At 36.0% G+C, this 15257-nt stretch overlaps 1 protein-coding gene across 3 annotated transcripts in view; it reads left to right on the top strand.

Annotated features, from left to right (window-relative positions):
• Nucleotides 1–15104, top strand: part of LOC125683546 (nostrin-like) — a 149480-nt gene extending 134376 nt beyond the window's left edge. The window contains exons 15-20 of one of the 3 annotated variants that reach the window (XM_056140062.1): nucleotides 664–699; nucleotides 3581–3717; nucleotides 6839–6921; nucleotides 8871–8922; nucleotides 9451–9588; nucleotides 10544–15104. In XM_056140062.1, the coding sequence (XP_055996037.1) occupies nucleotides 664–699; nucleotides 3581–3717; nucleotides 6839–6921; nucleotides 8871–8922; nucleotides 9451–9588; nucleotides 10544–10645 (548 nt within the window). In that variant the 3' untranslated portion in view covers nucleotides 10646–15104. Of the gene's footprint in view, nucleotides 1–663; nucleotides 700–3577; nucleotides 3718–6838; nucleotides 6922–8870; nucleotides 8923–9450; nucleotides 9589–10543 lie in introns of all 3 variants that reach the window. The other 2 variants (XM_056140063.1, XM_048924814.2) reach the window with 2 other exon arrangements.
• The last annotated feature ends 153 nt before the right edge of the window (nucleotides 15105–15257 follow it).

Genomic DNA, 15257 nt, shown 5'->3' with positions numbered 1-15257 from the left:
AAGTTATTAAAATGTTAATATCTAAGAAAGGAAATGAGTTTACCATCCTTGGCATATCACATTTCATTTCAAATTTATGTTGACTGTGCAGTTCCAAGTTTTGAAGAAGAATCTGTTATAGTCATTCATCTTGTGAGGAAATGAGTTGCCTGATGATTTACATCTCCAGGTACTATCCTCGAGAATTCTCTCTCCATTTGTCAGTCTGTCACTGTGACAGCGGAAATCAATAATGACTATCAGGAATCTGTTTTCTGGAAACCTAACGAAGCTGTAAAAGCCACCGACAACATTTTAATCACATTTGTTAAACACTACATAATTAACCTAACCACTGCTTCTCTTCAATTACAGGAATGACCTCACCAGTGTTTTGTCATCCCCCTTGGTATGGTCTAATCTAACTTTGGTCTATGCATATCAGATTCTACTTTATCTCTTAAAAATTCATCTCGCTCTCTGAATTGTTTTTCCTCACTCATATTGATGCGAATTATTTCCCTTGTTTAGTGGTGATGGGAGTTAAATTGCCTTGACCACTGGTGATGTTGTGAGGTATTTCCCTTTGATCAATGACAATGTTGTGATTTTCTCACCCTCTTAAACCTTTTGGCAGTGTTGTGAGTTGTCCCCCTTTGTCACTTGTCTTCTCTTTTTGTATAGGTCCGATTTCTCAGCTGACAGCTGCAGAATCTGATGGTAAGTATAGAATCACACTGATTTGCTGCCAGTCCCAGCAGGACTCTGCAAGTTCTCATGTATCTGCATGTCTTCTCTTATATTTACATATATAATATTCATTTTGTCTTGACCTAGAATGTCACTCTTTCATTGGATAAAAAGTATCACACGATTACCAACTATATTTTTCTTGCCAGTCAGTAGAAAAAAATATAAATGGCAAATCATGGTTGATGCCTCTGTTGAAAGTTTTGATGTATAATGTAAGAAATCGTATATTAATTGATTACAGTGACAGTGTTCCATAATTTGTTTCATTTTGAACTTAGTGTAGTGTCCATTAATCATGACGTAGTTGTTTGTATTTTATATTTTATACAACTATAGCAGGTACAAGTCAGAGTGGGGGTAGATGGGCATGTTTTTATTACACTTTTATTATGCCCATGAAATCAGAGCTTCAGGGACATATAGTTTTTGGTCTGTTCATCTGTCTGTTTGTCTGCTAAAACTTTTGAATGGATGGTGATAGGGCTGCATATATCACATGTGTATTTCTTTTGACAAAACTTTTCCTTTGGTACCAAACATTTTGACCTTGTGACCTTCACCTTGGGATTTGGCCTACTTTTGAAAAACTTGGCTATATAACTTTTGAATTGTGAATAGTTGGAGATAGTACTTTCATATTTCACATATGTACTAAGTATTCCTTTTGACAACACTTTTCTTTAGAGACCTCATGACTTTATGTTTTGACCTACTTCTGAAAAACTTTAACCTTGACAATAATATTTCAATGGTTACTGCTAGGGCTTTCATATTTCATCTAAATGAAAATTCTGCTACTGACCATCTATAGAAGTATATCTGGTTGATTAAACCCATGAATGGATTGGCTTTTCTTGACTACCTATGGATTTGCTGACCGAATAAATTTCCATGGACAGTTAGTAACAGATTAATATTCGATCCATAACCCAAAGTTATAAGTCAATGAATATGAGCAAAAAATTGTACTATCAAAATTGTGCAAGATGTTGCTGTAAAACTGGGATTATTGTGTATCTGATGTCTGCCACCCACTCTCACATCATTCTGCTGCAGGTATATTGCTGTTTCCAACACATCAATTTGTATATAATACATGTATACCTGTAATATTGTTTCGGCAAGTGTTGCCACAAGCCATAAAAGAAATGATGTAACATTTAATTAATTAATTTTCCAGAAAATTCAATATCTATTGGTTACTGTGTCCTACTTACGTTAAGTAAAGTTAATTATAAAGTAGCTGGGTTTTAAGAAATTGCATATATACATGAAGCGGGTTGGGGGGGGGGGGGGGGGGGGGAGAGAGAAAATGGGGAAGGTCAAAGGGAGAGCAGGGATATACCACCATGTATATACCGAATCAGAAGTGTTTGTAAACTATAATTACTATATATACTAAACATGTGCTTGTTATCATGTAAATTTCTTTAATTTCAAATAGTATATGTTGTCAGGTTATAAACTTGACCTGGTATATGCCATTGTAATGCATTTTATTTTTTGATAAAAGCACCAATTTTTTAACTTGACATATATACCATAAATATAGCAAACAAATGTTTAGTTTATATGTATTATTGGGGATACAAGGCAATAAAAGCATGGGATAATTAAATATGCCTGTCAACTTTATGTCTAACAGTACATAAAATGTATTGTGATTAAGGTAGATTATCAATGAACCAAACACACTCCACATTTTCTGAATTTATCAAAGTTAATTCTGTAGTCATTTTTTGAAAACCAAAAATAGAGAACTGTGGTTGCAGTCACCTGGTCTTTAGACAGGAAACCACACATGTCTAATCACCACCTGGGCCTTAAAATTCACATTGCAATGGACCACACAGAGATTTGAACCTGGGCCCCCTGAAACTCCATTTAGGTGCTCTACCAACTTGACTGTCTGGCCACCAGCAATTGAACTCATTTGAACACCTCATTCCTCCCTCCTTAAATGTCTTCACACCTTGAAGACATCAACCCAGGATATTTATTTCCTGGCAGACATTTTCACCTCTCAGTTCCAAGGGCTGATCTATGGCATCATGTGGAACAGGAAGGGAGAAAATGCAATGGATCAGACTGGAATTCAAAACCCGGCCCCCTGAATCTCCAGTCAGGTACTCTACAAACTGAGCTATCTGGCCACAGGTGATCAAACCCATCTGACTGCCACAGTATAATAGAGATTTTCTGGCCAAATTTTGGTGACAATCTAGATGAGTTGTATGCAAGTTGAAAGCTACAGAATGCAATATAAAATGTTTTTGTGTAATTAGATTGGGTTTTTTTTTATCTCGGAAGTTTGGTATCTGTGATAAGAGTTACAAATCTTCTGTTATACATAGAGTTACGAAGATGTTTTGGAAGGCCTAAATTGATTCTTCATTGAACACTGATTTCTTGTTGACACAGTTTTGGACAATCTATTCTCATTCAAACTTGATTTATTCCAACTGAATATTATTACATCAGAGAGAATATTCAATGAAACCATGGTATTTAATTTAAACAGCATGTAGTCATATTCCCACTGAGTTTGAAAAATTGATTGCCACACAAAAAAGCTGTCATTCAGGTGATGTATAGCAGAAAAGCTATTAACATGATTTGTTGCAATATCGCCATATATCACTATTGATGTCACATTGTAAAGATATTTCATGGGTTTGTTTTAAGAAATTTTATTTTCAAAAAATGTGGTAATATTTTATACAACAAGCTTTGAAATATGGCTGTAAATATTTAGATTAACAAAACTCTGAAGTGGGTGAAATTTTCTCTTCCACATGCTGTTCAGCTCGACTGCACTTGAATGAACCATTATTTATCTGTTTAGTAGGTTCATCAAGCCCAGATGAGAAGTATGTATTCTCAGCAGCCAATCTGCGCAAGAAGTTTGCAAGTTCATCAAATCGAGCGAGTTCACTTGAATTGGAAGATAAAGTCAGTTACAGCCACTCACCAAAGGATTCTCCTGTAAGTGGAGGAAAGGGGGGGTGTAAGTGGAGGAAAGGGGGGGGGTAGCTGATAAAATTGTGATCAAAATTGCGTTTAAGGGCAAAGTAAAGTTTGATGAAAATTTTTCTCTTTTACAGAAGAATTCGGTATATTTAGATTTTAAAGATGGTTATTTTCAAATGTCAAACATAACATGAACCTCTGAAAAAGTCACAGACTAGTGACTTCAGAGGTCCAGGTTTAAATCCTCTTATATTCTTTTTGTACATCTTAAAATATCAATACTGTTGGGCATTTTCAGTATCTGATATTTCTAATGAAGACCTGACAGTAAAATTTCCTTATTTCAATGATAAGTTTTAACATATTTCTAAATATGTGGAAGATTTATGAGATATGTAGGGGGTGGGGGATGGCAGGAGGCATTTGCCACACTAAATGTAAAAGAAGAAAGATTTGTGTATACATGTGCTTATTACTAGTGTATAGTGATAGAGTGAAGAGTCAATTTTTTTCTTCTGAAAATGCTTTAAAAATATAACTTGTCTTATACCCATAACTTTCAGTTTATAATCAGTGTGAGGAAGGTTAAAAATCAGGAAGTGTCTGTAACACAGTCCGTAAAACAGCTACAACAATGACAGTATAATACAATATGTTCTTCCATGATCAATATAAACAAAGTTATACTTGAAGAAAATTTTCTTGTGACAATAAATCAATATTCCCTTTGCTAGGCTCTTATCGCTGGGATCTTGTGAAACTAAGAAAAGTACACGCTGTCCGTAATTCTGATTAAAAATTAAATTCTAATCAAACAGTCAATCAATCCGGAATAGATTTCTTGTAAATTTGCTGTCAGTTGAAAATGCTGATGCATCATTGTTTATCCAGGTTCACCAGAACAATGCACTACTGTCTTTCAGCTTTGAACAAAGCTTACTGTTGGTGATCGATGACTTATCAATTATATTTGCCTTCATCAAACTTTTGAAGTAGTTTGAATGATTACTAATCCATATCTTGATGTAATCAAGCGATTTGTGAAGCAACAATTAATCGATTACCAGTAATGAACCTGTACAGAGCATAGAGAGGCAGATTACCATGTCTACAGCTAGACTGACTATGGCCTGTTTCCAAATATTAAAGTAAACTTACTGTAACATCCAAGAATTTGAGTTTGAAGCTGAAGGAGGACCAACTTAAAGTAAAATAGCTATAGATAGAAAAGTATAAGATATGTTCAGTAATATGTACTTTAACACTGGAAAATTTAGATGATTACCAAGATGTATAGTGAAAAATAACACAGAAAAAATGCCAATGCCCTTGCAAAACTCGGAACTTATGATCTACAGATCAGAATTTTACAACTTTTAATACCCTATGAGCTCACCAGAAAGACAACAAAATTAAATAACACAAAGTTAATTAGAGCCGTGTATTGAAAATGCAAAGTTAAATCTTGTAAAATATTGCATCCGTCTGTCTGTCATCAATTTCATTGTGGCATAAAATCTTGAATAGATTTGCCCATGAAGCTTTCATGTATATGATAAAAGTTTAATATTTGACCATTAATTAAAAAAGGCATCTATGGATTTTGGTATCATGAGGTCAATGTTAAAGGTCATAACAGCTGCCTTTAACCACCAACTTTACTATGCTTTCATTGTGACACTGGGTGCGCTTGATTTGTCTGCACCAACCACAAAGTGTACACCTTCAAGTGCAAAGGTGTACATCTTCTACACCCTGTACAGGGCATGTGTTGGTAAATGCACCAAAAAATTCAATATGGCTGACAAATGGTGTGACTGAAAATTTACAGATGTTAATCTCAATCCATATTTTGTTAGTTGTCAATTACAGAATGTATAAAAGAGAATAATTCCAGTGTACTGTATGTAGTCATTTACAAAAGTTTAAAATATATTTTAAAGAACAAATGAAAATGATTGATATTTTGTACAATCATCATAAAACAAGTTGGGTGCCAAATAAATCAACAAATATTTTGGAGTTTGACCTGGTATTTTCCAGATGTATCCAGGTATTTATAAAAGCACATCAAAATACATTTTTGTGAAAAAGAAATCTTAAAATTCTAGTAATTATCTATTTTGTAATTTATTTGCATCACAATCATTAATTCTCCATCAAGATCTCCTCAGCTGCTGAATGTCCATATTGAATATACTACATTGTGCCAAATATGCACTTGATTATAAGGTGTAAACCAACTACACTGGGTGTACAACGGTGTAGACAAATCTAGCGCACCCAATTATAAAAGTTAAGGTCACAGTAGACCTTCAACTCAAGTTTATTTCACTTTTGTTGTGACACCACATCTTGGAAAGTTCTGAACATATAGCTTTTATATTCAACAGAAAGGTAGTTGTTTACTACAAGAAAACATACATAGAACATCTGTCCATCTGCCTGTCTGTTTTCCATCATCACTAAATTTCGCACAGTTTTCAACAGAATGCTTTTACATCACAAAGATAGTTCATTATTCAATGAAGACACCAGAGGCCTGTTCATTAGAGCACGCGCCCGCGAACATTCTCAATATAATCGTTTGGTGCTAGAGGCGAGCACTTGTGCCCGCCCGCTCTGCTGAACAGACTACTGTAGACGTTTTGGTCATCAGGTCAAAGGTTAAGGTTACAGCAGATATTTCCACTAACTTTACTACATTTAAAGCTTTCATATTTTATACAAAGGTCATGCTGTTGAACATGAAAATGCAGATTTGGCAAATGAACATAATCATTTCTCAGTCATTGCAAACAGAATTCTGTGTCAGTAGTACTTATTTAATTATGCATGTAAGTAAATATATGATTTTAGTTCTCTGCAGGGCCATTCCTGACAAAGTCAGATTTCTAGTTTATTTTGCATATGTTTTTTGAAAGGAAGGCAGCCATGATCATGTTGTAGCAATCTACCTTAAATTGATGTATATGTTATTGTGAGTTGTAGAGAAGTTCCCCATAAACTGTATTAGAAGACACCGACAATCTGTTATTTTACTGCTTTTGATGAAATGTCTGATATTGTTTATGCCTGGACATGATTTTCCTTTGTCCATTATGAGGGTACTATTATTCATCTCTTTTCTTTTTAGAAAAGCCAAAAGAAATCAAATACTCAGTTGTACGTTGTGTTGTACAATTTCAAAGGAAAGGAAAAGGATGACCTTGACCTCAGGTAAATACATGGTCACATTTAAGTTTAGATTCTTCTCTATAAGCCATGTAATATTAGAAAATTGAAATGGGACAGATGGGTTGCAATTTCTTCCCATGAGATAGTTAATATGAAGTACAGCTGAGCTTGATGGTTGGATGGAGGGACTTACCTGAACTTCTGTGGTTTAAACCACCAAATCTTGGTTATTCATTAAAATGGAATTATAAGTTCCCACCTATAGGCAGGAGCCGTATGTTGGTTAGCCTGTGCATCCATAAATTGACAATTTTCTGGACTTTTTTGCTATCCTGCTGCTATTGATTTGAAAATTAACATGCATTTTATCAATGGGTCAAGTTTGAGTTTGGGTTTTCTTGACCTATTTTTTAAAAAGTTGTGGACCTTGCACTTAGAAAATTTCATATATTTGACAGTTCTAGTATTTTTTTTGCTATCCCTGCTGCTATTGAATTGAAAATTCATACATGAACTTACATCAATGAGTTACAGATCAGGTTTGATTTTGGACTTTATTGATCTTTTTCTGGAAGAGTTATGGACCTTGAACTTGCAAATGATGCCACAAAGTGGGGTCCTTTTGTGGTGCTTGCCATCACAATCTTATCTTGTTCCCCCTGAGCTGCACTCTCTAAAATGGATATTCACCAACTTTCTACAAATATGGCCTGGAGGTTATAAAACTTCTTGAGCACGTTTTCGTACTCAAACTCTATGCACTTAATCGTACTGATTGATACTCAAAAGTGAAGGTTATAAAACTGTTATGAAATTATTCTCACACTTAAATGGAGTACCTGCATGCTCAAGACTTTTTGAGTACGTTTCGAAACTTGCTCAGAGTTGCACTCAAAACAAGAATAGCTGAGTTTGAGTATGAGTACAGTAAAATATTTATGTAACGGGAAGGGAGAAAATGCAACGGACCAGACCGGGATTCGAACCCGGGCCCCCTGAATCTCTAGTCAGGTGCTCTACCAACTGAGCTAACTGGCCACCTGTGATCGAACCCGGCCGACCGCTTCATTCCTCCCTCCTTAAATGTCTTCACACCCTGAAGACATCAACCCAGGATCTTTATCCGCTGGCAGGCATTTTCACCTGTTAGTTCCAGGGGCTGGTCTACGGCACCAAATGTAACGGGAAGGGAGAAAATGCAACGGACCAGACCGGGATTCGAACCCGGGCCCCCTGAATCTCTAGTCAGGTGCTCTACCAACTGAGCTATCTGGCCACCGGCGATCGAACCCGGCTGACCGCTACATTCCTCCCTCCTTAAATATCTTCGCCCCTGAAGACACAACCCAAGTTCTTATTTGCCCCTGGAAGGACTTTCACCTCCAAGTCCAGGGGTGGTCAACGGCACCAAATCTGTAACGGGAAGGGAGAAAATGCAAAGGACCAGACCGGGATTCGAACCCGGGCCCCCTGAATCTCTAGTCAGGTGCTCTACCAACTGAGCTATCTGGCCACCGGCGATCGAACCCGGCTGACCGCTACATTCCTCCCTCCTTAAATATCTTCGCCCCTGAAGACACAACCCAAGTTCTTATTTGCCCCTGGAAGGACTTTCACCTCCAAGTCCAGGGGTGGTCAACGGCACCAAATCTGTAACGGGAAGGGAGAAAATGCAACGGACCAGACCGGGATTCGAACCCGGGCCCCCTGAATCTCTAGTCAGGTGCTCTACCAACTGAGCTAACTGGCCACCTGTGATCGAACCCGGCCGACCGCTACATTTATAACCTCTAGGCATGCTTTCATTCACATGTGAGATTCACAAATTTCTTGGGTACCATACAACCTTCTCAAGAATATTTGTTACAGTGAATCAGTCTGAATTATATATCAAGGATAAGGTGTATGTGTATGTCAACTTGCTCATCATAAAGGTACCCAAGAGATTAGATATGATTTATAAGACATGTTGATGTTTTTATTGTTGACAGAGCTGGATGGAGAGTGAGTGTTATGGACAAATCAGATCCAGATTGGTGGAAGGTCAGTGTATGAATTCATATGTAAAAAATAGGTCTAAATTGCTAATTACAATTGTTACTTTTACTGTGCAACACGGCATACATTGTACAAGTACTAGGTATCTGATATTTTTTAAAACTTGACAAGAAATTGTGTTCTCTGGCGTATTTGTGAGTTCCTTGATGTGTTCAACCAGCGTATTTATGACATCCTTTATGTATTTACGAGTTCCCTGGTGTATTTACTGTAGATTCCTCAATATACACATGGACTTGATCATTGTGTAATTTAGTGAAGAGCACCACTTGTGAAATAAAATTACTCGCTTTCTTTTTATTTTGCTGAAGTACTTGTCAGACTCTTAATCAATGGACCACTTTCGAATTTTCTGACGATTTGGTTCATTTCACAATATTAAAAGTATTCACGTAAAATTAGAAATCTATAGAATGTGTTTCCTTGTATATTTGTATGTTTCATGGTGTATTTATGAGTTCCCTAGTGTATTTATAATTTCCTTGGTGTATATATGTGTTCCTTGATTTTCAGGGTAAATGTAATGGTAAAGTTGGGTATTTTCCTGCCACATACCTGATACCAATCCAGACTGGACAGAGGGTTTTCCAGGTGGTTCACTCCATGCATCTGACGGAGGGTGGGAACGGCATGAAACTCCACAAAGAACAGGTAACACCACATTTATCTCCCTTTATACCACTGTTATATCCTCCATTTATGTAGTCATTCCTCAATACACAGTTCTCTCGTAAATACCGTGGATATTCCTCAATACACAGTTATCTCCCCTAATACCATAGACATTCCTCAATACACAGTTATCTCCCCTAATACCATAGACATTCCTCAATACACAGTTATCTCCCCTAATACCATAGATATTCCTCAATACACAGTTATCTCCCCTATAACCATACACATTCCTCAATACACAGTTCTCTCCCCCATTACAATACACAGAAATCTCCCAAATACCATAGACCTTCCTCAATACACAGTTATCTCCCCTAATACCATAGACATTCCTCAATACACAGTTATCTCCCTTAATACCATAGACATTTCTCAATATGCAGTTATCTCCCTTAATACCATAAACATACCTCAATACACAGTTAATCTCTCCCCCAATACAATACACAGAAATTTCCCTATTATTATAGACATTCCTCAATAAACGGTTCTCCCCAAATACCATAGACTTTCCTCAATACACAGTTATCTCCCCCAATAACATAGACATTCCTCGATACACAGTTCTCTCTCCCAATACAATACACAAAAATCTCCCTAATACCATAGACATTCCTCGATACACAGTTCTCTCTCCCAATACAATACACAAAAATCTCCCTAATACCATAGACCTTCCTCAATACCCAATTTTCTCCCTGAATACCATAGTCATTCCCCAATACCAGTCATCTTAATGAATGCAGACATGATCATCTACAGAAACTGAATGAATGCAGAGGTTAAACATTCATTTCAGCAAAAAGAAAATGAAAACAAGAAACTCTCACTATTTTTTAAATGCAATCTAAAAGGTGACTCTCATTTAATATAGCACTGTTTGACAAATTCAGAATTTCCATATGCTTGTAACTTTTTTTTCCTTTTCCAGATTGTGTTACAAATAGGAGATGAAGAGATGGGTATGGTGCACATCCAAGCAGCCAACAAAAAGCAGGCCATGTGTCCCCTCAAGTACCTCAAAGAGGTGTAATGGGGAACAGCACAGGGCACAGACAAGCACTTAGACAGGATGCACACTTGCTGATGCCAGTGATAATTTGTTATGTAAAATATGCTATGTCCTGTAGCCAAAGAAAATCCACAGTCAAATATTGCCATACATATCAAGAAAGACAACTCTGTGTGTTGATGTCTGTAGTCTGAAGAATCAACACATACTGGACCAGTGTAAACTATGGAGGCCTATGTAGGCATAGACAGCACTGTTTGATAATCGATCAATAGCAACGAAGAAATCTAAAACCACAATTTTGTAATTTATAAACAGCATTATAAATATGTTCTGATTTGGTGTTGCGTACCCTGATGCTTACAGGAGACACTATTGACTGATTGCAGTCTGTGTGTCTATGTGGGTGGAGTCACTCTCACTGATCAAATGGTCAGGTTATTTTTATTTTTTTGTACATCACGTCTTTGTGAAACTTCATATTCATCTCAGTAAGAATTCAAGGACCAAGGTTCTGGCTGTGAATAACATGGGTGTTTCTTGAACACTTTTATTGTTAAATTCTATATTGTACAATCATAAGTACTCAAAGTATAAAGTCAGTTAAATTAGTTCACAGTCATTTGCTGTTTATGAGATTACCTGAGTTGAAGGCTCAAGCAAACTCTCCTGACCAAAATTAGCGCTTTTCTGACCAAAATTAGCACTTCTCTGACCAAAATTAGTCTGCTGTCATCTGTATTGGGCCATTTAGTGCCAATGAATTTCAAGTCTTCTGTAAACTTTTCATATTTTCATCTTCCTCTCAAGAACCATTGGACAAGTTAAACAAAGTATCACTGAATAAAGAAGATTCAGTTTACCCAAAAGGAATTAATACTTTCCAAGGGAAGTAACTAGGAACTAGTAAAAATAGGATTACATGTACTGGAGGGTGTTTAAAGAATCACTGAATTGGAAAAACTGATTCTTGCATAAAAGTTTACATATTTGAAAAAAACTTGTTCAAACCATGGTCGCCAGGAGTTCAAAGTTTAAAGTAGATATAGATAAGAAAATTGTTTAAAATCATCTCAAAAACCACAAGTATCCAAGAAACGATTCATGTTCACTGATTCTGTTCACACCATGATCCTCTGGTCCAGGGGATGGCTACCATAAGGGTTCAGAGTTCAACACTGGAATATTCTATATATATATATATCTTGTATATAGGAAAGTTCTGTAAGAATCACAAGTATGATAGATCTAGTTATATAGTGCTGATTCTAATTTAAATACTTAATTACCTCCCAGGGCCAGCGTGGGGCTAAATTATATTAGTAAATTCATTAGAAAATATTTTGATGAAGGAATTAGATGTCTCTATTTTGTCATATTCTTACGAAAAATATCCTCATGAAGTGTAGACTCAAGTATGGTTACACTTTGAACCCCAGGGTCAAGGTGGGACCCCATTAGGGATTTTACGTTTTACCTTGATAGTTTGAATATATGGGGAAATTCTTTAAAAATCCTCTTAAGCAACAACAAGGGTACAATTTGTCTAATTGATATGCAAGCGTCCTCGTGTAGTGTAGAATCAAATTTGTTCAAAACATGACCCCTGGGCCAGGATGGGGGTCACAAAAGGGGTTTAAAGTCTGAAACATGTAAGAATCTTGTTTTAAAAACATCTCTTCAAGAGCCACAAGGATGTAATTAAGATCATGACACCTAGCCAGGAGCAGGGTAGGATGTAATTAAGGTCATGACACCTAGCCAGGAGCAGGGCATGGCCACAAAAGGGGACGTTTAAATTTTACATAGGGAAAACTATAATTCAGATGAGCGATGTGACCCATGGGCCTCTTATTTGGAAATTACCATTACATTGTTTTATATAATTGTTCAAAATGATGAAATACAATTATGAAATACAGTTTATGTAATTCTGATACAACCAACACCCAGAATAGTGTATTTACATTGCTGCATAAAAAGTTATATAAAATACATCTTCTTCCAAAATAATTCACATTTTCAATAACACCCTGCTCACAATTATAGTGACATATTACAATGAGCTTAAATTATGATATTTACATTTAACAATTAATGTTGGTAATATACATAAATGTATTTGCTTTTTTTTTTAAATTACTCCACAACAAAAGCACTATAAATCTTGGAACTTGATATTTATGAATGGATTCAATTTAAATTATAAATTATAAATACCTAGATGTTATCAGTTTGTATTATTATGGGAACATAAAGGCAAAAGGTAATCTCTGCACAATTCTGGGGTTTTTTCTCCAAAACGGGGATTTAAAGTTTTACAAATGAAGTGTATAGGAAAATTCTTTAAAAGTGTTCCTCAAGAGCCATGGTATCAATTCATCAAAAATTAGTGTCGTGACCACTGGAGCAAAAGGGAGATGGGGGGGGGGGGGGGGGGAGTGTAATTAAATGAGTAATGCATCTTTATTTGAATTGTCTTCTCTGTTTTATTTTTATTTATTGAAACATTTTTACCTTTTTTTCTGAAATTTTGTAATGTATTGAAAATTTTGTATTTATGATTTTAAAACATGAATCCAGGAGGAATTTGTAGAACATGTCTGTTAATGGTGATTTTCATAATTTCACTTGAAGTACACAAGAAATTTATTATCTAAATATATCAAATGTTTGTTATACATGTACAAACATTTAGCAATAGGAAACTAGACTTGGGGGAACAAGTTTGTGTGTTTACTTTAGAAATTGATAAATGTTTTTGTTACATGGTCTTTCATAATCCAATGCAAATTTGCATTGGCATTGAGAATTAATGATATTCATGTACACATATTGTGGACCCCCTGTTTGTTGTGGGTACTGACTCTCAATCAATAACTTAAATGTCTCTCTGCATGAAAAATGATTCAGATTCTTTTCAAATCATTCAAATTATCCTAAAACTAAAGTTTGAATGATTCATATTATCTAAAAGTACTTTATTCATATGATAAACCTTTTTTGCCCACAAAAATCAACATGATTGTGCTGTTGTTTCAAAATTAAGTGTATTATGTGTAAGAATCCCTTTGTAACTTAGTTGTGATTTTAAATGTGATGAAAATAATGAAGAACTTGAATGATGACTTCAAAAACATGTTTAGTTGCAAATTGGAAAATTGCAAGAAATGAATAATAGTATGTATTTTATGATACACTTTGTACTGTGTGTGTACTTATTCTAGCGTATTTAACATTTGGTGCAGACAGAGCTGCATCTCCGCTAGCCAAGGGTTTCCTATCCACTCCGCTTCTCTACAGCGGAGCAGATCGTAAACCCTCGGCTAGCGGAGACGACAGAGTGGATCGTAAACCCTCAGCTAGCGGAGATGACGAGTGGATCGTAAACCCTCGGCTAGCGGAGATGACGGAGCGGATCGTAAACCCTCGGTTAGCGGAGACGACAGAGTGGATCGTAAACCCTCAGCTAGCGGAGACGACAGAGTGGATTGTAAACCCTCGGCTAGCGGAGATTACGGAGTGGATCGTAAACCCTCGGCTAGCGGAGATGATGAGCGGATTGTAAACCCTCGGCTAGCGGAGACGACAGAGTGGATCGTAAACCCTCAGCTAGTAGAGATTACGGAGCTGATGCACTACTTCTATTTAGCATTATCATGATTTAGTGTTTTCTATGTATGAGAATGGATAAATAGAAAATTCTATATTTTAGCACAACCCTGAAGTATAGTGCTCTTGCTTTTTATTCACTGCAAAAAGCAGCTAAAATTTAAATATTACTAGACTAAATACACATACAGTACTGGGGGTGTTTCTGACATTGGAGGGTCGAGTTACCGTCGGGTTGATGAAGTGACCGTTGTTTTGTGCTATGTACAGCTCAAAGATTGCTGTTGATGATGATCTGAGATATGAGATGAGATTTTGTAAATGTGTTTTGTAAATCAAATAGCGTTTATCCAGTGAAAATGGAATTTAGTTTTTGTGACTCCACGAAAGGAAAATGTGGTACTGTAACAAGGGAAAGTGTAATTGTCACACAGAACTAGGATACTTTATCCAATGTCACAAAAGATTATTATTCATATATTTATCCTGATTTTGTCAAATCTTACAAGAATCTAAGTCTTCTATACAAAGATGAAATTATTCTATTATATGTGATTTTGGATCTGATGGGGTCCTGAAATATATATTTTTTCAATTTCATTGAGACTTCAGCAAACTGACTATAAATATTACTCAGTGTTTCTCAAGTTTAGATTTTAGCAGTATTTGATTCAATATTGACAACCACTTATTCCACCTTTATAACCCTAGTGTAGTAACACTGTAAGCACCGTCAATATGTCCAGAGTTATGTACCCTTGGTATAAGTAACAGCATTCTATTTATCTGGCTTACCTCCCATGACGAAGCTTTGTGTTGTGCAGGCAAATATGTGCCAAGATTATAGAACTAAATAAAGTCATTACGTTTTATGATTTGTTTTCTGTTTGTGTGATCCAACTGAAATTAAATTCATTCTGTGTACGTACTGTGATTCTAATGTTCTGACAGTAAAACATGCTTATAGTGAAGTGCTGGGATTAAACAATCTTTGTTAGAAATGTAAATCATTATATCCATT

Source organism: Ostrea edulis, chromosome 6 (assembly GCF_947568905.1).
Source record: "Ostrea edulis chromosome 6, xbOstEdul1.1, whole genome shotgun sequence".
Taxonomy (NCBI): domain Eukaryota; kingdom Metazoa; phylum Mollusca; class Bivalvia; order Ostreida; family Ostreidae; genus Ostrea; species Ostrea edulis.
This window is presented reverse-complemented; position numbering and strand designations above follow the sequence as displayed.